General features: G+C 40.3%; 2 protein-coding genes across 8 annotated transcripts; one reads left to right on the forward strand and one right to left on the reverse strand.

Annotated features, from left to right (window-relative positions):
- Nucleotides 1-156: 156 nt before the first annotated feature.
- LOC103470127 (intracellular hyaluronan-binding protein 4) lies at nt 157-3,552 on the forward strand. The gene is made up of 9 exons (XM_008418310.1): nt 157-273; nt 362-599; nt 1,297-1,438; nt 1,745-1,882; nt 1,958-2,029; nt 2,121-2,198; nt 2,285-2,456; nt 3,087-3,275; nt 3,393-3,552. The coding sequence occupies exons 2-9, from the start codon at nt 371-373 to the stop codon at nt 3,456-3,458; spliced, it is 1,086 nt and encodes a 361-aa protein (XP_008416532.1). The 5' UTR covers nt 157-273; nt 362-370; the 3' UTR covers nt 3,459-3,552.
- A 605-nt stretch (nt 3,553-4,157) lies between these two features.
- Nucleotides 4,158-22,750, reverse strand: cdc14b (cell division cycle 14B). 7 transcript variants are annotated; one of them, XM_017306798.1, is made up of 16 exons: nt 22,427-22,750; nt 21,182-21,272; nt 19,114-19,189; nt 18,609-18,701; nt 18,409-18,485; nt 17,326-17,392; nt 17,084-17,234; nt 16,761-16,991; nt 16,525-16,663; nt 15,012-15,177; nt 14,771-14,868; nt 8,689-8,736; nt 8,486-8,611; nt 6,878-7,046; nt 4,809-4,874; nt 4,158-4,703 (listed from the first exon to the last, which is right to left on the reverse strand). In XM_017306798.1, exons 1-15 carry the CDS (start codon nt 22,533-22,535, stop codon nt 4,851-4,853), a joined length of 1,665 nt encoding a protein of 554 aa, XP_017162287.1. In that variant the 5' UTR covers nt 22,536-22,750; the 3' UTR covers nt 4,158-4,703; nt 4,809-4,850. The 7 variants fall into 7 exon arrangements, 6 of the variants coding, with proteins under 6 accessions (XP_017162287.1, XP_017162288.1, XP_008416533.1 ...); XM_017306799.1 differs by lacking the exon at nt 22,427-22,750 and adding an exon at nt 21,429-21,737; XM_008418311.2 differs by lacking the exon at nt 4,809-4,874.
- Between the last annotated feature and the right edge of the window lie 295 nt (nt 22,751-23,045).

A 23,045-nucleotide genomic window follows, 5' to 3' on the forward strand; every position in this document is an offset into this window, starting at 1 on the left:
TTAAACTCCACACTTCTTTCTTTAAAAGCTGATTGGTGCCGTCTGACTAAGCACAGAACAATCTACAGACTCGGACGGGCTGAGAGCCATCTCTATGCAGAGCGTATTGATCAGTGAACAGCCTATTAATGAGCGAGAGGGTGTGGTGAGGCCTCCGCACGTGGAAACATTTAAAACCTGTCGATAACAGCTCGCGCTGTTTTTGTCGGCTGCTGTCCGGAGCACATAAGTTCCGTCCGCGGTTTGCTTCTCCCGTAGCTGGGCTGCAAAACGGTACTCCCAATTTATTTATTCAACTTTTCTTTTTCAAAACGGAACCAGCTTGTTAAGTGTTTTGTGCCCCTCTCTCACACAAATGCAGGCGGAAAAAATGCTGCAAGACGCCTTCGGGTGCGTCGTGGCGAACAGGTTCGGGGATCTTCTGGACGACGAAGCTGACCCGTTCGACCTGATCAACGAGGTGGAGCTGGAGAAGGAGAAGAAAAAGAAGAAAAAGGAGTACGAGGACAAGAAAAGCAAGCAGAAGAAACCAGGCCTGAAGGAGTCTCAGAGGAACAGACGGCTGCCGGTGGCCTCAGGTGGTCCGGACCTGGTTCCAGGTGAGCCGCATCACCGCTGCAGATACAGGCGCGGTACAAACGGCTCTGTGCTGGCAGATGCTGGTGTGCTGGGGCTGTGTCAGCTGTTGGCGATGCAAAGTCAGCGAAGCTGCTCGTTTGCTCTATTTGGCTGCGTTTCCATTTAATCTTTTCCACAGGGTTCTGTGCAGGGGTTTCGTACATTAAACTGGTACTGCCAGAGGCGGTCCAAAGTTTAAAGACCCTAAGCACAATTTGATTTTTGGGGGCCCCCCCACTGACGGCACATGTTGGCCAAACGTACAAAAGTATTGCAAGCTTTTAAAGGATGCCAAGTTCATGCTTATAGGTTAAAGATTAGGACAGTGCTTTGAAAGCTAAAATTCTGATGCAGTTTGGGTTCCAAATTTACATAGAAACTGGTGAAAAGTTGTGACTCAAGTTTGTAAAAATTCCTTATTTTTAAAACGTATAATTAGTTGTGGACATGAAATGTTCAAGTATCTTTGCATAATCTACTTGGCATATCCCAGGCATCAAGTTCGTGGGATCTTCCACAATGGCTCAATAACTTTGGCTAAAAAGATAAAGTACCACTTCATATTTTTAAAAATCTTTTAACAAATACAAACTCTAGCAGTTTCATAAAAAAATTTACCAGTAACGAGGTTATTTCCCCAAATCATGTTGCACAAATATCAACATGTTGTGTCCTCAGGGCGAAAGCAGCAGGATTGTCCCCCATTTGCAAAGGAGGACAGAGACTCCAGAGCCGAGGCTCCGAGGAACAAGCAGAGAGGAGGCGCTGCAGGCCAACGGAGGCTGAACAAAGTAGAACCGCAGGAGTTTTCTGTGCCAAAGTATGGAACAATTCATGGTTTAGTTGAGTTTATCGGTTTATGCCGCAAGTTTCTAAAAATAATTGCTCTTTTTTAAATTTTCAATGTGGAATTCAAAGTGTATTAATCTTTAAGTAAAAATGTATTTTCCCTACTAATTAGAAAAATAGAAAAATGTTTATTTAATTTAAGCATAAAACACACTTCCTATTACTTTAAAATTTAGCTTTTTGTATTTATACAAGTTCTATAGGTGCTATAGACAAAGTCAGACGTGGCCTGCACAGTTTGAGACGCATCACAGTGAACTGTTGTTCTGGTTTCCAGGCCATGCTACACTGAAGCCTCTGACTTCAGCAGCAGAGGGGGATTCACCGGCCAAAGAGGAGCGAGAGGAGGTGGGGGAAGAAACTCTGATAACTTTTATCTGAGAGGCAAGAGAGAATATGATCGACATGATGGAACGTAAGGCTGCATGTTCAAGATGCATTTGGCAGGTTTAAGCGTTGTGGATGGTGGATCATGATGTAACGGTTGCAGAGGGATCTCGTCAGAAGAAAAGCGAGGAGGCAGAGGACCATGGAACTGGGGCAGCGCTGTGGAAGCTACAAGGTCAGTGAACTTTAATGAAGTAAACTGGGGTACTTCAGTACAGTACATGCCTTCAATTTAATTTTTAATTTTTCTATTTTTTTTTCTGAAGTGAAATGATGGAGGTGACAAGTGATGCTGGTGCCAAAGCTGAGGAGCCACAATCAACTTTGGAGGAGAATCCAACTCGGTGAGTAAACCTTGTGCCCAAGGTTTTTACATGAATACCAAGCGTTGTAATAAAGTGGGTTGAAGTCGTTTAGCTCCATTTAACAGAGCGACAGATGAGGACAATGAGATGGTGGTCCAGGTTGCAATGGAGATGACCCTGGATGAGTGGAAGGCCATGCAGGAGGTGAACCGTCCCAAAGTGGAGTTTAATATCCGCAAAGCAGAGGATAAGATTCCCTCTAAAGCGAAGGTCATTCACCAGTCCAAGCACCTGGAGGTGAGAATCACAGGATGTTTGAAACTGCACAGTCTGAGTGGAGTGCGTTTTTAATTACACACATGCTTGTAGAAAGCGTTACCTTTTTACTGTAATCCTGAGTGGATGGCTTGTTTCTGGAAGTGTTTCTTTAGATGAACAGGTTCACCGTGAATTAGGGATGTGGTGGTTTGGGCCTAAAAGCATCAACATTTTGTTGATAAAGTGGTGTCACTGCAGCCAAAGCCCCATAAACGATTACTGCTCTTAATATAATAATATTTAAGAAAACAAATCCAGGGAATAATTTATAGATCTTTAAAAAGGCTTATTCTTGAGACAAGATCAAACGTAATGTTTCTGAAAACCAGGGTATCTAAGGCAGTAAAGTTTGTTTAAATAATCATTTTTATTTATTTTCAAATCTAACCAGTTAAAGCAAAGGCAGGTTTTCACACTTAACTTTAACAATCAGTTGTGTGCAAAGATGGATTCTCAGAATGTGTATATGAATAAACACTACTCTAACACGTAAACAGATTCTACCATGATTTAATAACGACTGTAAATGTTACTGTATTGCACACCAAAGGGAACATTTTTGTAAATCGAGACATTTGTATGAAATGTATTTTGTGCCCACTTTTTTAGAACACAAAGGAGACGGTAGAGGAGATTGAGGAAGATGGAAACTTCTTTCGCAGGTCAGTGAATGACATCACCACTCTCTTGGACATAAACTTCGGGACTCTTGGACGCTCGAGTCGTGGCGGCCGAGGAAGAGGAGCTCGAGGTGGTCAGAGCGTTCGCCCAGAAAGAGCCAGACCCATTTATGAAAGGGTACGCTATCAACTCCCACAACCAGATGGCTCTTAAATCATCAGTGTGTCTGATATTAAAATGTTTTAGATTTTATTCTACCTGAAAACAAGCAGCTGATTTTTGTTTCCGATTCAGGAGGATGAGATGGCGCCTGATCCTGATGACCCAGAAGACTTCCCAGCCCTCACTGCAGGAAAATGACTGACTTGTCGCCTTCAACTAAACTGTTGACGTTTCTATTCTTAATGTTCTGTTGCACTTGCAACACTGTTCAATAAAAGCTTTTGCAAAGTTACTTTTCATCTTCTGCTACTAATATCTGGTAACAATGGCTGCATCACTGCCACATTTGGGGATTTCAACCAAATTTCAGGTGCATCTCAAACTGGCATTAAATTTATTTCAAGATTTGCCTTCAAAAATTCAAACTTGTGTTATCGGTTCATAATGATATTTGACCCAGAGTTTTGATGAATATGGCCTAAGCCAATGAAAACCTGAAATGCAGTTCCAACTGAAGATGAAGCTATATTAGCTGAAATGTAGGAGGGATAATAAGATGTTTGATGGCATGGGGATTTACAGAGAAACCTCATGTTTCCTGACCTGATTTTATGCTTTGGATCATCAATTGTGGAAAAGAATTCATTAAGGAGGCAAAAATTGTGTCCAGGACTGAATAGTTGCCTCCAAAAGTTTTAAGGTATGCATATTTGCTAACCATGATTATGGCAAGGGAGTGTCTGCAAATAAATGTCAGATACCCAGGGATATTTAATTTCCTAAAAGTATAAGATTTGGGGACAGAAATGTGGGAAGAATATTAATGCAGCCCACCATAGCTGTGGTTTGGATGGATGGTCACTGTAACTAAGCATGTGGTGCAAAAACAAAACTAGACTCATTTGGGAGTAAATTTATTTAAAATTCGTGTTTTTTTTTAGGCTTATAAAGAGTAAAGGCCCCGTTGGGACCATTTCATGACATGATTTTAACGGTACAAAATATTTACAATATACAAACCGTATATTAAATGTTGACACATGTACAGCCTTGAAATAAAGGAGCTGAAAAGGTGACCAAATGACAGGCCTTGTCCGAAACATGCTGAATGGCAGTATAACTGTGCACACTACTTCATGCTATGATTGTGTGAACCAATAATTTCTCAGCTTTACACTTAATATACTAGTTGTGGCTGCCGATAATTCACACCTTTTAGCTGAATGATTCAGTAAGTAAAAAACAAACACGATTAAAATGTAATGATGCAGTGTTTCTATTTAAAAAATAAAACCATCTTGTTCCTCTTCAGTAAACGTTTACATCAAGTTGAGATTCATGCCAGCCTTTCTCCAAAAAAAGATTCAGGTTGGACATCTTCGCATTTTTCCAGGTTCACAGGTTTACCGGAGAAGAGGAGCTCTAGCTTTGGGTATGGAGTGACTATGAGAGAAGGGAAAAAAATCCAAACGTGATTATTTAGAGATGTCACGGAAAAACTCTTTTTTTACAAAAGACAGCAAATTGAATAGGAATGGGGATATATACCATAGTCTGGAAAATCTAATTGACTGCAAAGAGCTGCGAGCTTTACGTCCTCGTGACACAGCGGGTCTGTTGCGTGCAAGAAAGACGAACAGATGGAAAGGTGAGCATGGCAGTGGAGCACAAGTAAAGGATGCCAAATACGACTACAAGTGGCTGACGGCCACAGGCAGATCACACAGTGAGCAGCAAAGTCGAGAAAAGCCATAGCCAGTCGAAATCTAAAAGACGCCGACGTAGAAACGAGCAAGAAAAGATTCTGAAAGTTGCAAACGAGAGACTTTTGCACATTGAGAGTTTAAGTGGTGGCATGGGACAATTTAGAGCTTATAGGCACGTTAGAGAGAGATTTATGCTGTAAACTACAGAGAAAACGTTTGCATGATTAGTGGAATCTGAGAAGCCATTTTTTTCCCCTAACCCCTCATTTTTAATCAGAGTAAGAAAGATTAGAAAGATTATATTTTATAGAGATGCTCTGTTAAATTAGTCCAGGAGCATTTTCATAAATTCCAACATCATTGAAAAATTAACCTATTTCAGTAATTAATTTCAAAAAGTGAAACTCAGATTCATGACAGACAATCGATACATTTAAGTATTTTTTATTTAGATTATTCTTGCTTGCAGCAATTAAAAGGCTATAATTCAGCTTCCCTAAAAACTAGAAAATTACACAAGGTCATTAAGGAGAGGAAACTTAATGCATAAATTTGGACCTAGTGTGAAATATCAATACAGTATTTGCTCTAAATACTTTATTGGTGCTGTTGTTGCATGAATTACAGCATCAACACATTCCGACATGGAGACGTTAAATCTGTGTGTGGGTCCGTCTTGTGTGGGCTTTGCCCCAAAATCCTCCCAAGGCTGCAGCTGTTGATTATGTTTGTTTCTCTATCACACTTTTTCCTTCCACTTAACTTAATATGCCTGGGTTACGCGCTTTGAACAGCCAGCTTCTATATTTCCCTTTCCTTTATATTCTTTAGTCTTCAGTTATGTCATTTTCAGAGAAAACAACTTTTGGGATTGAATCACTGTGTGTAATTAGGAGTAGTATTAACTAGTTTCACTTTTTGACATAATTGCTGAAATAAACTTCCAGTGGTGGGCTATACGAGTTATGTTTTCTCGTTGTAGCCCAGGCATTGCGTAGCAAATCAAAAGAAAAGAGTAAACACAGTCTCTGTACTTCTGACTAGAGAAATATGATAGCTAGAATCTAAATAGACAATTTTTTGGCACTTCCTACTCAAACTTTCAACCTCTATTTGGCCTAATATTCAACATGTAACATTTCTTATTTTAAATAAGGAATTATATTACAGCTTTTCTTTTGCATGAAAATCATACATGCAGGGTTTTTGTTTTTGGGACAAATCAAGTTATCTTGCAAACCATTTATATTTATCCACTGTCCATGCACCCTTATTTAAATTAAGATCTTATTTTTATTACTTTTACGTATAGGACTGCAGTGGCAAAACAACAGTTTCACTTCTTGATTCAATGTAAAGTTTGTTGAGGGCTTTTGAAAACAAATGACTGACCACGGCAATGAGAGCAACTACATAATTTAGAAATGCACAGCAATATTACTGTGCAAAATAGTAACGTGCCTACAGCATGTAGAAGGTGTAAATTAAAATACAGCACAGTGAAAGTACAAAGAGTTTAATTTTAGCCTGTTTACTCATAATTAAAAAAACACTGAAGAACAGGTTCATTGTTTGGAGGTTTTTTCTGCATTGTGGCGATCATTAGTAAATTATGAGCACCAATAAGAAGTATCTACATTTTACTATATATTATGTACGGGCCTTTGATAAAAGGTATGAAAGCTAATAGGTCTACTCAGAAATGATGCCAAATATCTCTTGACTTTCACTTGTAAAATCAAGAGGGTAAAATGGATCTCCCTGCCTCATCAGAAATCCAAAAGCTGAAACATGGAGTAGGAGGAGCCAAACATGTCTCTGTCTACGAAGTAAAAAGCCAGCAGTGCGTTTTTGCATATAGGTGCAGCCCCGGGTCTCTGCTGGGCTCAGAGTGTGACTGAGGGAGCTTGCCTGCAGGTGTCCCTGTGCTGCGTTTAAGTTGATGAGGGCGCCTGTGTTGGCTCTGACACTGGCCGTGTCTCTATGGCTGCCACACGGCTCACAGAACATTGGGTCGCTGTTGCCAGCCACTACATGCAGGTTGCCTAGGGACCTGACCAGCCTGGTTTGGCTCAGGGAGCTGGCAGAGAGAAGGAAAGCTGTTAATGTACTCCACAGGGATGTACAGCGTCTTGCAGAAGTATTCATAATTTTAAATGTTAACTTTTTCACATTTTGTCTTGTTGCAGCTAGGTACTTATTGGAGTTCTATGCCATAAACTAATACAAAGTTGTGGATAAGTGTAGAGTTGAAGGAAAGACATGATTTTTAAACATTTTTGCAAATAACATTTTTGCAGCTGTTCTGCGAAGACCTCACAGTAGGTGGAGCATCAGCTTACAGCCAAGTATGGGACAAAGGAAAAACACTGCCTTTTCACCAGATGTGTGCAAAATGAAACATTTTCATCTTCAGCACACCAATCCAACAATGCCACATTATGGAGGAAGCATCATGCTGTCAGGATACGTTTCTTTAGCGAGGAAAAGGAAGCTGGTCAGAGTTGGAAAACCAGTTGGAGTTTCTTGAAAGCTGTGGGAGAAAGTCTCTGCTGGAGCAAAGTGGATGAATGAGCTCCATATGCCTGAACAGCTGCTTTTACCCTCAGACTTCACTGCCAGAAAAACATGAAAACTATGAACCATCCCAGTCAGATGAAGGTTTAGTGAGGCACGACAGGCTGCTTGTTCATATCACTCTAGACAGGAAGTTGCAGAAGAGAGACTGGGAAACTCACCCGAGGGCAGATGTAGTTTATGGGTCTGAATGAAGTATAATATGTTTTCCCATCCAAGAGAACATGACTGAATACACTCAAGGAATTATAAAAGAAATCTCTTACATGGAAACCCTGAAATAAAATCTGACAAAAGGCTAGACTGGAGGTGCACCTTCCAGCCAGACCAGGAGCCCAAACATGCAGCAAGGCATACACTGAAATGGCGTTGATCAGAACATGTTCATATTAGAATGGCCTAGTCAAAGTCCTGACCTAACGCCAACTGAGAATCTGTAGCATTACTTAAACATGCCCTTTCCAGAAGCTCTCCATCCAGTCTAACTGAGCTTGAGCCAAGTTGAGAGTCGGTGGAGATAAACCGTTCAGCATGAGCTACAACCAGTCAGAGCAGCAGCACACAGCTGCAGCCTGCGCCTTTCAGATTTTGATTTGCAAGATGTTTAGAATTCTTTTCTGCATTGCATTCTTTTCCTTGGACTTCGCCATTGTTTGCCACTTTACTTTGGTCTAACACATTAAAGTGCACTGAAATATGGAAAAAGTTTGATGAATAATAGTAAAAGACGCTGTGCGAGTGGCTATAGCCTCTGGATTTGCTCCTCAACTGTGTCATTGCCACATAAAAAAACAACAACAAACAATTAAACTCATTCACGGTACTCTTTTATATAAAAAATACAAATAACTTCAGATAATCTATGTTTTTTTTCTATCAATGAGAAGACATTTCTTTTATCTCCTCACTGTGAGTTACTTATGTGTGAGGAATCAAACCGACCTTCCTCCTACTCCGTTGGCTGGCAGAGATGCTCTGGTCCTCTTCCTGCTGTCTGAGCGGTCAGACAGAGCCAGGGCGCTGACGCTGGTCTTACAGCCCTCAACACTGTCCTGTATGATCACCCTGCTGCACAGACAGATAAAGCCACATCCATTGGTCATCACCATCTTTTATGTCTTCATTACATGAGCTGCACGTTTTACCTGAGGGACTGCGAAGACGACCTGGTGTTTATTTTGTTCTCTTCCTGTCTGCAAAGACATGCATAGTGTGACATAAATCTCTGGGAGTTTGAATCGGAAAATAAATGACTGATTTGAGGGTCAGAGAGGGGGGAGGCTGCATAGGAACTAGCAAAAATACATTCAAGTTAAAGAAGCTTTTTGCGTTTGGCAGGCGGGTTATGTTAGTAAACTAGAAATAAATCAATGGAGCAAAGTCTCATCTTAATAAACATGATTTAACTGACAGTTTGAAGCCAACACAATAAATAGCAAAGCATGGCAAGGTGACAGGAATGTCTATGGGAATAAATCATCAAAGAGGAGAAATGGTGACGAGGACAATGTGTGTGATTGAAAACAAAACTGGCTCTGCTGATCGGATTTAAGATTTAACAAACGACAGAATAAAGGAAGAGGATGATTCTGAACAGATTTCTAATTGGGGTTGGGGAATTAGAAGAGACCAGGGGCTCACTTACAGCATTTCTCAGTTAGAGCTCCAGAAGGAGGGGCAGGACAGGTTTGGGGGGGAAGGGGCGCTGATGGGCGGCAGAACTCAGAGAAATCCTAACCCGTCTATACAGAAATGCAGGATGGAGGAAGGGAAGCCATACACAATCCACCACAGGGCAAGGCTACACAGGGAGAGCAGCATGGCTACCAGCCATCTGAAAGGAGGACAAATCCAACAAGAGCAAACGGGGGGGAAAAAAAAGGAAGGAGAGACAAGAGACGTCTGGGCAGGACACAAAGCCTCTCATGTTGTGCTTTTCCACTGGGACTGGATTAGATGAAACACCCTCTTCACAAAGTCTTGCATCCATCCAATCGTCCCACACGGCTGGAGTTTGTTCTGATATTCTGACATTGCAGACATTGTTTAACAGCAGTCGACACCCGCATGTCCCCATAAATGACTCGAAGTGCAGAAACGAATTGAACATGAGAGTAAATGTATTTCATTGCACAACGTAGACTGTTATAACTGTCAGACTTCCCAACCAATGTGAAACCCAACAAGAATTTAGGAGCAGTTGAAACCAGATGTTGACATACGCTGTGTAAAAAGAAGATCTTTATTTTGTCACCGTTTGATGTTAAATCCAAACTTTTCTTATGAATACCAATTGTTTCCGTTTGTTAAGTGATAAAATATTAAACTTTCTTAAAACGTATGCAGTTTCCCTTTAAACTGGATTACTTGGGTCAAATGTTTCTAGTATTTTCCAGCAACAGTTTGCTAGAAGTTTGGTCCATTCCTCTTTGCAGAACCAATGTAACCGAGTCCGGTTTTTACTATGTCTAGTCACACACACCTTTTTAACTCTGCCCAAAAAACCTCTATTGGCTTCAGATCTTAGGTCTTGAAACAAATAGTTTCACTATCTTGAAACAAATAGTTTCAAGACATAAATGCTCCAGTCTGCTAGAATTCAATGAAGGTTTTTAATATCGCTTATTATTTTTTGCCATTTAACAAATATAAATGATCATATTAATACTAACTGGCCGAAAACAGGAAACGCTAAGTCTGATTAAGGGTTAAACAGTCAGTGAAAGAAAAATTGTTTCTCAAAAACATTGTTTCTCCTTACACAGGCGTTGTGACAAGACTTTTTATTTCAATCAATCAATTTTATCTATAAAGCACCCTTCATGTTGGACTCAGCTCGCTGGAAACACAAAACAAAGGGTATTTCTGAACTGGGTTTGAACTGTCTAGGGTGACAGTCTGCAGGTGCAAATACCAGAGTTGCGAAGTAAACTGAAACTGGTGGGATCCTCCTTTTTTTCCCCCTCCCCTCTTTGTAAGCGGGTTGGTGGATATTAAAAAGCGATGTACCTTCATCTTTTCTTCACTTCCCTGAACTAGACAGGCGAGTCACTGCTCATGTTCTTTGCTTAATTTCTTAATGAAATAATAATCAAAATGCATTTTGATTCATTCTTGATTGACTCGGTGTTTCACCTTAGGCAAGACTTCTTTATTTCCTTAACAACAGTTTATGCAAATATCTGGTTTCAACCGTGTGGATCATCTAATTTCATTTCATGAAACTGCCGACTTCGACAGAAGCATGACAGAGTCGGAAACCTGCAGGAGTGAAAAGCTCAGGTGGCATGTGAACACTGATCCAGTCATAAAGGCAATGGAAAAACAACAGGCAACTGACAGTGACTCCAGCCCAACATTGTAACATGTTAGACGGAAACGGTGATCGAAACTGAGGCGCGTGCATGCCCAAAGGAGTTTAGTACTTTGTGTCATGCATGGAAAACGGCAGAAGCGATGGGCAAAAGTTTGGATAAGCATTCTTCTAATTGTCCCTGCAACTGAACATGCGCTGCAGTGTTGCGCAACAAAACAGTGGAGCCAGATGGTGAAATTCAGCCCTGAATTGGATGTTTGTATAGCAGGATATACATTGATACAGCATATGCCCTAAAAGTGCAGGTGAACCTCCTATTCTGTCTCCACTTCCCCCTGAGAATGCATAAGAATCTGCTTTTAACCCCAATTCACCCTCAGAAATTTATGCATGATGTTTTGTGATTAACTGTCCTTACACAACCACAAATTAAGTCACAAATCAAAAATAATTAGAATATGGTATATTTACTTTAAAAGAGAAAAAGCTAGTGCTAAACATTTGGAGCAGGAAAAGGAACTAACTGACCAAAAACAGAAGTAGCTACTGCAGATTTTTATAAAGGCTTAAGTGTTTCTTAACGACTTTATGAGTAGTGCCAAGTCAGCAGTGCAAGCCAAGAACCAAAACCTTCAGTTCAGCTATTCCAGATCTTATTTATTTCTGGAATTAGTTGAACAACTGGTGCTGCTAGTAAAAACAACGGTGGACTTTATTTTTAGGCCCGAATTGACAGAAGATATCTAGGATGCAGTACCTTGCAAAGGTGTTTGTACCGCTCTAACATTTTCACTCTGTCACGTTGCAACCACAAACTTTCAGAAGTGTGTTTTACTGAGATTTGACGTGATAAACAAAAGCACAGTGCATGGAAGATTAAAGCTATAATGAGTAGGCACTTTGTAGAGCCATGTGGAACCAAGTCTTTAAGAGGATGTTTAGTTTTTGAAAATCTTTCTGCCAATTCTTCCTTGTCAAAAGTCTTTACAAGGATTGTAAAGATATCTACAATCTTTAGAACAACAAAAGATTGCTCTTAAGATTGAAGAACAAACAATTTGATCTACATTTGGACTTTGACTGGTCCTTACTAACACACTGATATGTTGTGAGCCATTCTGTTGTAGCTCTGGTTGCACATTTAGGGATGTTGTGCTGATGGAAAAAGAACCTCCACCCGAGTCTTATGTATTTATTTTTTTTTTAGCTTCCAGCAAATATTTTTGTCCCCAGGATTGTCCTGTTTTTAGCTCCATCCATCTTCACAGGAACTCTGAAAAATATCCCCACAGCATGATGTTGCACCCACCATGTTTCACTATTGGGATGTTTTTGCCAGGTCATGTGCCGTTTTAGTTTTGTTGTATTTTCCTTACTTAGCTTTTTATGGCTTTCTTTCTCACTGAACTTTTCAATGTAGATAAAGTGTTTTTAGCATTTCTCTAATATCAAACAAAATCCCATTGAAGTTAGTGGCTATAAAGTGACAAAATGCAGAAAAACATCTGAGGGGTTGGAGAACCTCTGCAAGTGACTGTATGCCTTTATATCGAAGCAGAGCGGCTCAGTGCGTCCACCAGGCAGACAATGAAAGGCGTGTAAATGAAACGCATTCACTAAGTGCATATCCACTTAACACCATAGTAATCCAAAGAAAGAAAGGAGAAAAAAAAACAACAAGATCAGCCATACCATTCATTGGCATAGCAACCATCTCTACAGGAAGAGGATGTAAGCTGAAAAGGAAGTGACGTGCACTTACCTCCTTCATACAAAACCTCACATCCTCTCTCTCTGCCCCACTGTCCCTCTCTCTGCCTCTCTCTGCTACCTTTTGAACGGCAGGCAACACATCGGCCACGCCGTGCCCATGAGGCTGCAGCAGAACACTACCACCTGCCTGACATGGGACAACAAAAGCCAAAGCCATATGGGTGCATGGACAGAGGCCGGTCAACCATCCTCAGCCAGGCTGACACCCGTCCTTCCACAGCTCCATTTTATATGGCCGCAAATGATGTGGAGTTGGACGTTTTTAGGATATTTGATTGGTAGAGAGTATGTGCTGACACCTCTTGTGAAAGTAGTGCTTCTGCTAAAGCTTGTATTCACACAAACCATCGTTTCTTTGCGTCTGCTTTTTTTGTTTTTTCCCCGTCGCCTCTTACTTCTATATTTATTTACTGTCAAAACCGCAGTTAGAAAGCTAAACGAGGCCATTACGATGCCACTCAGTGACTTCTTAAAGCTGTGAGCTCAGCAGTTAGGACCCATCACAAAACAGGAGTGAATTAGAAGCAGATAGTTTTCTTCACTTCATGCTCTGCTTACAGATTAGCCTCCTGGTGACAATAGAGAAGGTACAATTACATGGAAAATTTAAGAAACTTTGAATCTGGATCAAATTGTCCTTTGGTGGAAAATACTGTAGAAAACATTGAGCCACACAAGTTTCATGGTTACAATTAAACACAAAGACAATGAGCAGCAATAATTGATTATTTAAAGCTGTCATGCTGGCATTGATCCTAACGTAACGTAGTCAGTTCATTAAAAAAATACAACTAAGTTATTTTTATTTTATTTTCCAGATCGAAAGCAAAAAGGAAGGAACGTTTATTAATTATTTCTTCATGTAATTCTTGCAAGTCAATTTGTTACTGCAACTTCCACCAATTATACTGCATGTTTTCCTAATGCCATACAGCCGTAGCTTGGATGAAGTATGTGGTCAACTATTGTACTTCAAGCGAGATCTGAGATTAATATTCTGCATGCCAATAATAATTTGACCTGTTGGAGGCGTTCTCACTGCCAGAACCTCATAAAGGTTTTACTGGCCAAGACGCTCATGGAGAGTGTTGGTAGCAGATTTAAAGACAAGAAAAAACCCCCAGAAGAAACGTGAGGAAAGTTGTTTGTCACCACAGTGTTTAGCAGTCGTATCAAAATTGTTTATACTCTGCAGCTGCTTTGCAATAAAATGCAAGTAAAGAGCCTAGAATGTAGGGAAAAAATATTGTTTGTTGACATTGTAAAGTGTTGGGAGTGTAGCTGCAGCTCCGCCCTGGTTAATGTTTCCCTAATCTAGACATCTTTACGCTTCAGTGTCCCTGCAGAAGGCAAATAAAAACCTTTCTATGTGCAACAGAAGTATTTTTTTTACTTAAATATTTAACTATACGAGTACTCCCAGTCATGCAGCTTTCTTCAAAGTCTTGCCTTTTGATTATATGAGGGGCTTTTACATAATGAACATCTTGAGTGAATAACCTTGTGACCAGGAAGATCTACAATGTGTCCTCTCCCTGCCCAATCACCTCTGAGAAGAGGAAAAATAATTAGCTTTGCAACTGGTCTTTAACTTCCACATCTTTTGTTCCATTTTAAATCGAGCTCTTAACAAGTAAGCTGTTTTAACTGGAAGAGCGAGTGTCAAACAACTGTGTCCATAACTCTGTGAGAATATCTGAGCTGCTCCTTCCTTGATGCATCATTCATCCCTCACTAATTCACTAGATCTGCATGCCATAGCATAAAAAAAAACAAAGAAAAAAACAAAGAAAACGTTAAATTTAACAATATCACAGCTGCTATGAACTTGGCATTCTAGGTCAAACAGAGGACTGTTATGATTGCTACAAGCTGGTTTAAAAAGACAGCTGACTGTGCTGGGAAACCACTGAGGAAAAGAGAAGCTTATCAAACTAAATGGTCATGAAGTAAATTAAAAAGAACGACATACGTGGTCACTTTCTGGTCTTCAAAGCATAAGCTGTTTATGGTTTGAAAAACACCCGAGTATACATGTAATGGTCTGACATGGAGAACAATCTCTCATTTCACCCTGTTATAACACACACATGGGTGCAGGATGCATGCCGGTGCTCGCGGACTCCGTGGATACTTACGACAAGGAACCCGAAGACGACCTGGCCTGCCTCTTGCTCTTCAGGGCTCGTAGTTTGTCGCCCTGCGTGACGCCGTTTCTCTCGTCTTCGTCGTTGTACTGCAACACAAAGGGGCGTTTGGCAAGGAAAATTCAACATCCTCGTGTTTCATTTCTCTGCAGGTTGCAAAACTGTAGTACAGGCAACAGCTGCACAATCGTATTTTAATCTGCACGTGGTAGAAGAGGCGTAGAAAACTCACCAGCTCTATTTCTTCTTTCTTGGACGCCCTGTTCTTGTTGCTGCCGTTGATTGTGATGTCGTCCACTCCAGACAGGATCCTGGTCACAGCCGTCTTGCCGTTTTCCCGCTCATTCAGCTTCTTCTCCCGGAAAACATCTCCCTCTGCCCAGAGGCTGTTCTGCTTTCTGATGACGTAAACGGAGGGCCAGCCTCAGTTGATTTGTTTTTTCTTGCCAAACCACAACCAAGTGTTCTGTTTTATGTGTCTCTCAAAACCTGCCCAGACACAATAATCCTTTGAAACAGCGTTTGCCATTATGATCAAACACTGGCTTCCGAACAAGAGCTGTCACTCAAACCTGGGAAAAAAAAGACTCACACACACAACAGACCTGATTCATCAGAATACATGTTATCCTCCAAACATCAACAATACAGTGAGTTATTGGAAATTAGAGCAAATATCAGAACTCAGTGTGATTTTTTAACTGCATCAGCTGCATTTTTAATAGTATTTATAGACTTGATAGAATGAAAAAATTAGGGAATAACATTATTAAATTGTTAAAAGGTGATTTTTTTTTGTTGAAAAGTAAATCATATGCAGAAATATTCAGTCTTTTCAGAGAAAGAAAAATATCACAGGGAGCAACAAAGATTATAATCCCTGGAAGCTTCAAGTGAGTCATTACTCACACATTGCCAATATGTCTAGGGGAAATGTGTCAAATTTTACATAAAAGGCGACTTATCAAACAAATCATGGGCCTAATACTCTTCACAGAGGACAGACAAATCCCAGCCGCGATGAATTTTTCTGCTTTCTTTTTTTCTGCCGACTGAAATCGAAGTGATAACTTTCACGGTGGATTGAGAGAAAGAAAAAACAAGCTATGGATCATTAAAAGATTATGTAATGTCAATAAACTGGTAAAACACAGAGTATCAAATCTATTTTCACAATAAATATGTGCAAATTGAAGCATAATAATAAAAAACAGCTCAGGGTTTGCTTTGCTTATAGTATTATGTTGCCAAAACTACATAACATTTCTGTAATTTTCACTGCTCCCTCTCCTTTTCAGCCCGTTTACTAAAAGTAACAACTGTTCCCTTGTGACAGACATTTACACAATGTATGGATGAATGAGTGAGGGAGAGAGCAGACATGGATGCTGGCCGAGATGTGTTTTTATCCTACTTGGCAGTCAGCATTACTTGGGATATCACCAAGTAAGGAATTCAATTCTCTACTGTATGAACAGAGAGTTTCAGGCCAAATTCATTAAAACAAAAAGCTTCTTGCCATTTTTATAATGTAGAAATATCATGTCAAGAGAGACGTCTTTATTGGACATGCAAACTGATCGATGATGCAAAATCCTGTCTTGTTGTACAGAGACGGCCACTTTAGAGCTTCTTTGATAACAAAGACTTTATGTTGTGTGACTCTTGTAAGCCTTGTCACAGGAAAAAATTGAAAAAAATCACTTTTTTTTCCTCATTAAGATCTAGGTTGAATAAACACTTACTCTTCTACAAAGTTTTGCTGTGGTCCAATGATGGATCCTGGCCGGCAGATCCGTATCCAAGCGATGGCCTCCGCTGCAGTCAGGCCGTAATGTTTCATCATGTAACAGGCGATAAGCGTACCGGTTCTTCCCAGGCCAGCTGGAAACAAAAGCAGTAGAAGCATTGCAGTAATCTTCACAAGACAAACAGTGCAGAGCTGAGCAGCTATGAAGATGCTTCAGAGTAGAGCCTTTACCCTTGCAGTGGACCGCAATGGCTCCCTCTGCGTTCTCGCAGATGTTGAGGAACTTTCTGACGATGGAGTCGTTTGGCGTGCTCCCGTCCACAAAGAACAGGTCGTGATGCTCGAAGTCCGAATCGGTGAAACGTCTCGCATCATACATCTTCTTGTTGAGTCTGATGATGGTGGTGATGTTGTGTTTTCTGAAGTACGGGATGTAGGCCTCGGGAGCATGTAAAGGGTACCCTGCAGGAAAAGGAGAATGTTAAAGCCAAGAGGCCTCTGCGTGCAGCAGCACAACACACACGACATGCTTTGACCGTACGCTGCATAATCACCATTTTCTATCTTGCTTTTTGGATGAGGGCCACTGAACGCGAGGAACTTCCCAGGGATTATCCAGTTAAAGTCTCCGTTCTCCGCCCTCTCGTAGTGCTCGTACTCTTCCACATCAAAGTTGGAGAAGTCCAGCCAGTCGTACTGCACAGCCTAAAGGGAGGTGGACAGGGATTACATTTCATTTAATCGGCATCATGGCGTCAAGAGGACAGAAAGTTGTATTTGCTGTTTATTTCCATACTTTGTGAACTCCACGCAGGCAGTCCAGAATGTCCAGATTGTACATGCAGGTTCCAAACGAGGCGTCTCTGTGAAGTGCAGAAACAAAATGATGAGACTGCTCTGCAAAAACATCCTCCAGGTGATTTAGTCCATTAAAACATTTCATCTGGCTTTAATTCCAGAGATGATATTAGATCTCCTGAATTTACTCTTTGTCTCATTTTCTAATGAAACAGTCTGTCTCACATGAATCTTTGACAAGATACTTTATAAATCCTTTATTTATGCTCAACAGACACAGAAATGGGAGAAATTCAACCAGCAACATTAAGCCTCATTTACACATTTTCATGTCAAACATTCTGACCTCTCTTTAAAAGAAAACATTTGGGACTTAAATGTTCACCTTTTTTTCTGGAAGTTTTAAGGGAAAATCCAGATTTTGGTAGAATAAATGGATTTTACTTAAATGTCACATAACCACACCTTTGATTGAAGTAAATGTGATCCACAATTCTTTCTACAGTAAAGCATAAATTTACATCTCTTTACATAGATGAATGTTTTAAACACGCCTTTTCAAAAACTCGGATAGTTTTTCTCCACCCCTGGGTGTTTCCCCTGATGGAACCTAATCAGTAAAAATCTACACCCAAAATGCTACTGGCAGGTACTTAACACTGTTTGGAGGGAGTTTTGTAGGATGAACATGCTTAACGTTTCTCACTTGCTGCAAATTTCCAGCATTTTATTCCAGTTTGTTATTCTCCTTCAGTGCATCCTCCTCTCAAGTTGTTCTTTTCTGTTTACCTTTTATTACACAACAGGGTTTCTGTTTCTTTGTTGGTCAACCCAGTCACCCATCCTGAAAATCCCAAATGTTTTACAGAGTTTGCGTGCAAAAAGACACACCAAAAACATGAAACAGAAGGAATCTGGGACTTCCAGTTTCAGATTATCGAGAAAGAAACCCTTCAAAGCAAAACCAAAAGATCATTTCTTTGTGTTAAACTGTCTTCTTTAAAATATCCTTTGAGCACACAATTGAACAGAAGTAATGCCAAAACACCTGTTCACGAACAATAAAGCGGCGACTTATTACCTGAATGGAAGATAAGTTGAATTCCTGGATACCAGCAGGCTGTAGGCGTCCTCTGGTGTCATGTTTAAATGCATCACCTGTACAAGACAAGGATCTTTTCAGCATGCACCCTCTTGTACTGCATACCGATTTTGACATCTGACACCCACTCTCACCTACATGGATCACACATGAAATATGCACATTTGTGCAAAACTTACTGCATACGATCCTATTAGGTAGGCAGCGTTGGCTTGTTTTTTCTGATCCCCACAAGTATAAAAAATGATCTTCTTCCTCGTGAGTGTAATTGACTGTCCAAAACATGGCAAATAACAAGAGATGTTAAATCAATCCGACTGACTACGACCTGGAGAGCATATAAAAACAGAGAACTTCCCTAATAAAGCTGTGCTTTTATTTAAGCTGTTAACATCTGCTTATGTCAGCAGAAATGGTGGTGATTTAAAATAGGCGAGATAATGACTAAAAGTTCTAAAGACACCATTAGATTACAGCTGCAGAGATACTGGATCCTCCAGGTATAACTGGCTCAGCAAGTGGCTCACAAGCACCAATGCCGACAATAGTTGTAAAACAACTAGCACAGCAAATCTGCCGTTTTACACAGCCCACTGCAAGTATAAATAGATATTGACTGGTCAATGTTTTCTTTTCCACTCTCCTTTTCCAGGAAGTGTAATTAATTGCTGCAGTTTACTTTACCTTGAGCTTCTTTGTCAGCTTGCAACAGAAGCGATAAAACATGGCCAGGTTAAGGGGACCAAAATCCGCATAGAAGCTGTGAGAGGCAAAGAGAGAAGAAAGAGAGTGTAAGAATGGCTATTTATGCAGCCAGCCTCCGTCCCTGGGGAAGCTTCACAAGATCGAATCAGCGCCATCGGGCCTACAGTGAAAATACTGACGGGAGGAATGAGTATATTTGGAAGCTTCTAATCATAGAGTGTTTCAATTAAAAAAAGGAGAAAGAAATATAAAATAAGAGCTTGTTTTTTGTATGTTTTTTTTTTTTTTGTACTACTGAGTTGGACCTCACGTCAGCTGTGTCCTCTCTGGGACAAAACCTGAAACTGCTGCAACGAAGATGTTCTTCTGTTTGCTTTAAAAGCATTTTATTCCACCAGCAGAAAAAGAAGTTGCAGCCTGTTTACATTATTCCATTGTGGACAGCTTTGCAGTAGTGACAGGTTCTGGATAATTTCACCCAATCAGTTTTCAGTGTATTTTTTTTCTTTGTTAAATGTAAATTAAAAAAAATATATGTAAATGTATTATATAATGTGGACAACAGGGAACATGTTAGAAAAACATGCTCTTAAATGTTACTCGTTAAGTTTATTATCTTGCCAACAGTATTTGTATTTTGTAACCCTTCATGAGGTTAACTGTATTAAAACTATGCTTTGAATAAAATGTGAAAAGTTTCATACTGAACACCCATTAATTCATAACCGTATAATGCATTAAAAAAACAATTAAGAAATATGTTTAAGAAAAGAAGATGAATGATATCTACCATCAGGAGTTTGGTTCATTATTTTGGTCTGTACTGTGGGCATAACATTTTAAATCAACTGAAATAGGACAAAATAAAACCTTTTTGGAAATAACAGACAATAAATAAATTGTTTGTGAGATTTGAGCGGAGGCCACAATAATAAACACAGTAATAGGAAATGTGTTTGTAAAACACTTTCAATATAGGTGCTGTATAGAAAAAGACAAAGGACAAAGCTGTACATGAAGTTGAAAAAAAAAAACCCAATAATAACCAGAGTAAACATAAAACTACTAAAACCAGAAATTCGATTGTACATTAAAGTCACGCCAACTAAAACAGGAAGGTGTTACTATAATGGATGAAGACAAGTTTCAAAAACACTGAATTCATAAAACTGATTGTTTTCTTGACAGAAATACCTTTTCAACAGGAACATGTCATAAAGATATGCAGTTATTAAAGTGCTCTAACAATCTATCCAGGAAACCTGTTTGAGCTAAATGGAAGTAAATAAATGCAAGGAGGACAGATCTCTCTTCACCCTTTAAAAACTGTTCTCATTTAAAGCCTGTTTTTTCTCCAGGATAATGAAGCAATTGGAATTGTGGATTTGGGTTAAGAAAAAAAAAAAAAAAAAACACAGCCTAGAACTAAGGGACAAGGACACGACTCAGTTCATGCCATGTTTGTTCAAAAACGGGAGCAAAGTGAACAAACTGAAGCGTCAGTAGGTGTTGTTTAAGAGCGGGAAGTTTTTCAGGCGATAAAATCTTTGAGTTTAGTTTTTTTTTTTTTTTTTTTTTGCTGGTAGACTTAGCAACATTTCTTTTCTTTGTGTCTTGAGTCAAATAAGGGAGAGATTGTTTGCTGTTGAGTACTTAAACTTCTCCTCTAACCATTATGTGTTACATTCGCCATATATCCTTACTTCACTAAATTAAGTGCAATCTGTAGATTGTCTTTGGTGGACACTTTTATGAACTGACGTCCAAGTTCAGCATTTCCAATGTAACACGTTATCACTCTTGGGCAACTTTGAGTTGCACAGCCTTCACTTTGTCACCTAGTTGTTAACTTCTGCATAGAAATTAACAGAACTCACCGTAAATACACTTGAAAATTAAAAGCATAAAAACCCAGTGTATTACGCTTAAAATATATATTTTTTGGCAATAACACTATTGTAAATCTATTTAAAAACTCAGCACTCAAAGAAGCAGAAGGTCAAAGGGCAAAGTACGGAAATATTGCACTGCACTGCAAAGAACTCACTTCTCATATGCCAGCTCTTCGTCTATGCAGAAACAGTGTCGGTCAGCTGTGCTCTTGATCTTTTGATGAAGAATGGCAAAATATAGTTGATCTGAGGAGAGAAGGAAGGAAGGAACGAAGGAGGGGGCAGGGAGACAAAAAAAGGGTCCAAGTTAATTACTTTTGTCATTATATAACTCCTTTCATCCATTCCAAGCAGGACAGCAGCACTTCCAGCATAACTTATTTAACATTTCTGGTAACATACCCTTAATAAACTCGATACATCTGGAGGAAACATCGTCTGAGGTCATTTTGCGAGCAGATCCGAACATGACGTTATCCACCTAAAGGTACGGAGCGGATTCCTTCACGAAAACATGCAAGTAATTTTTTTACACGTGAACTGTGCTCTGTTATTTTTTGGGGTTTTTTTTTAAAAGGGTAAAATCGGTTGCATAAAAACTTTTCGCCAAAAAAGTTTTATTTCCAGATCCTGAGCTGTTCTGAAAAGGAAGAAAGTCACCATCCAAAGAACGGAGACTTTAGAGAGCAAGTGCGCACTCTGCTAAAACTGATCCCCCTCCCACCTTCCCTCCGCGGGAGACTCCTCCTTCTCAGAACTCCCCGCGACGCCATTGGCTGAGACAGATCCAGGACGCCGTTTGATTGGAGGAAGACACTGTTATTTGAGTTCGGTCTCCGCCTGTTTTAGTTTAAAGTTCTCCACATAAGCGACGTGATAGGCCCCGGGATAGTTGCCAAAGCGGTTGCTAGGACGATCCGTCAGCCAGTCAGATTTGCGATTTCCACTTAAGACAAACCTCTTTCTGTCAGACTAGAGCTCATGAAGGATGAACTGGAACCAGGAAACGTCATAAACATTTGAAAAATTATCAAGAGAAGCTGATGTGGAGTTTACTATTTATTATCTGCATAAACACATCACAGCACCGTCCTTGTGCACATGCGTGCCATAAACACGATCGGCTAAAGGAGACGCTTGGATATAATGAATTTCAAGCGTGACTGGTTGCACTAGAATAAATACTAAACATGAATTACAGTTTGTGTATTTGTTTTAAAGGTAACTCCCTACAAACCCTTTGGCCGATAAAGGACACACGGTGTCGCCATATTGGGGGGGAAAAAGCTGAAGAAAATCAAGGAGTGCTGCGTTTTAAAAGGACACAGTGTACGCAGGTCTCCATGCGTTGGCCAAGTGGGCAGAAAGTTGACAGGGTTCACTGTGCAGACCCCTCTTACCTGTTATCTCAATGTAAATATCAGAGCTTAGCTCCGCCTCTGAGCTGCTGTGGGCTGCGCGGCGTTTTTTCCTCGACTCGGTTCGCCTCTTCTCGCTTTTGCGCTTCATTCTCTCCTCAGGAGCTGCAGCATGAAGGACATTTCCCGAGAGAAGAGTTTGCCACCGATGCCCCCTCCGCAGTCCCCCGTTGCTGTTAACGTGACATGGCTGGGCTCCTGCGCTCCCGGTGCAGCCTCTCTGTGCGTGCTTGTGTTGTGTTCTGTGTCAAACCGAGGTTGAGTTGGCTCTCTGTGGTGGTGGTGGTGACGTCTTTGAACAGGGGGCAGGTTTCCGTTTTCCGAATCCCCTGCATGTGACGTATCAGGATTATATGTCCAGAGCCCACCCTTAGCTGATCAGTTGCTTTAGTTTTGTAGCTTACCGAGACCATTCCAAAATAAAGTAGTGCAGGGGAAGTAAGTTGGATGCAACTGACCAGACCCTTAAATGTGACAAAAGGAAGTTGGGAGATAGCATTTTATTTGAAAATATGATTTAAAAACTTAAAAAGATGAATACAAACGTCAGTACAACAGTAATTTTACTCAAAGTACAGTTCTAAAATTGCACTATGCTGTA

The sequence above is a fragment of the Poecilia reticulata genome, linkage group LG9 (assembly GCF_000633615.1).
Source record: "Poecilia reticulata strain Guanapo linkage group LG9, Guppy_female_1.0+MT, whole genome shotgun sequence".
Taxonomy (NCBI): domain Eukaryota; kingdom Metazoa; phylum Chordata; class Actinopteri; order Cyprinodontiformes; family Poeciliidae; genus Poecilia; species Poecilia reticulata.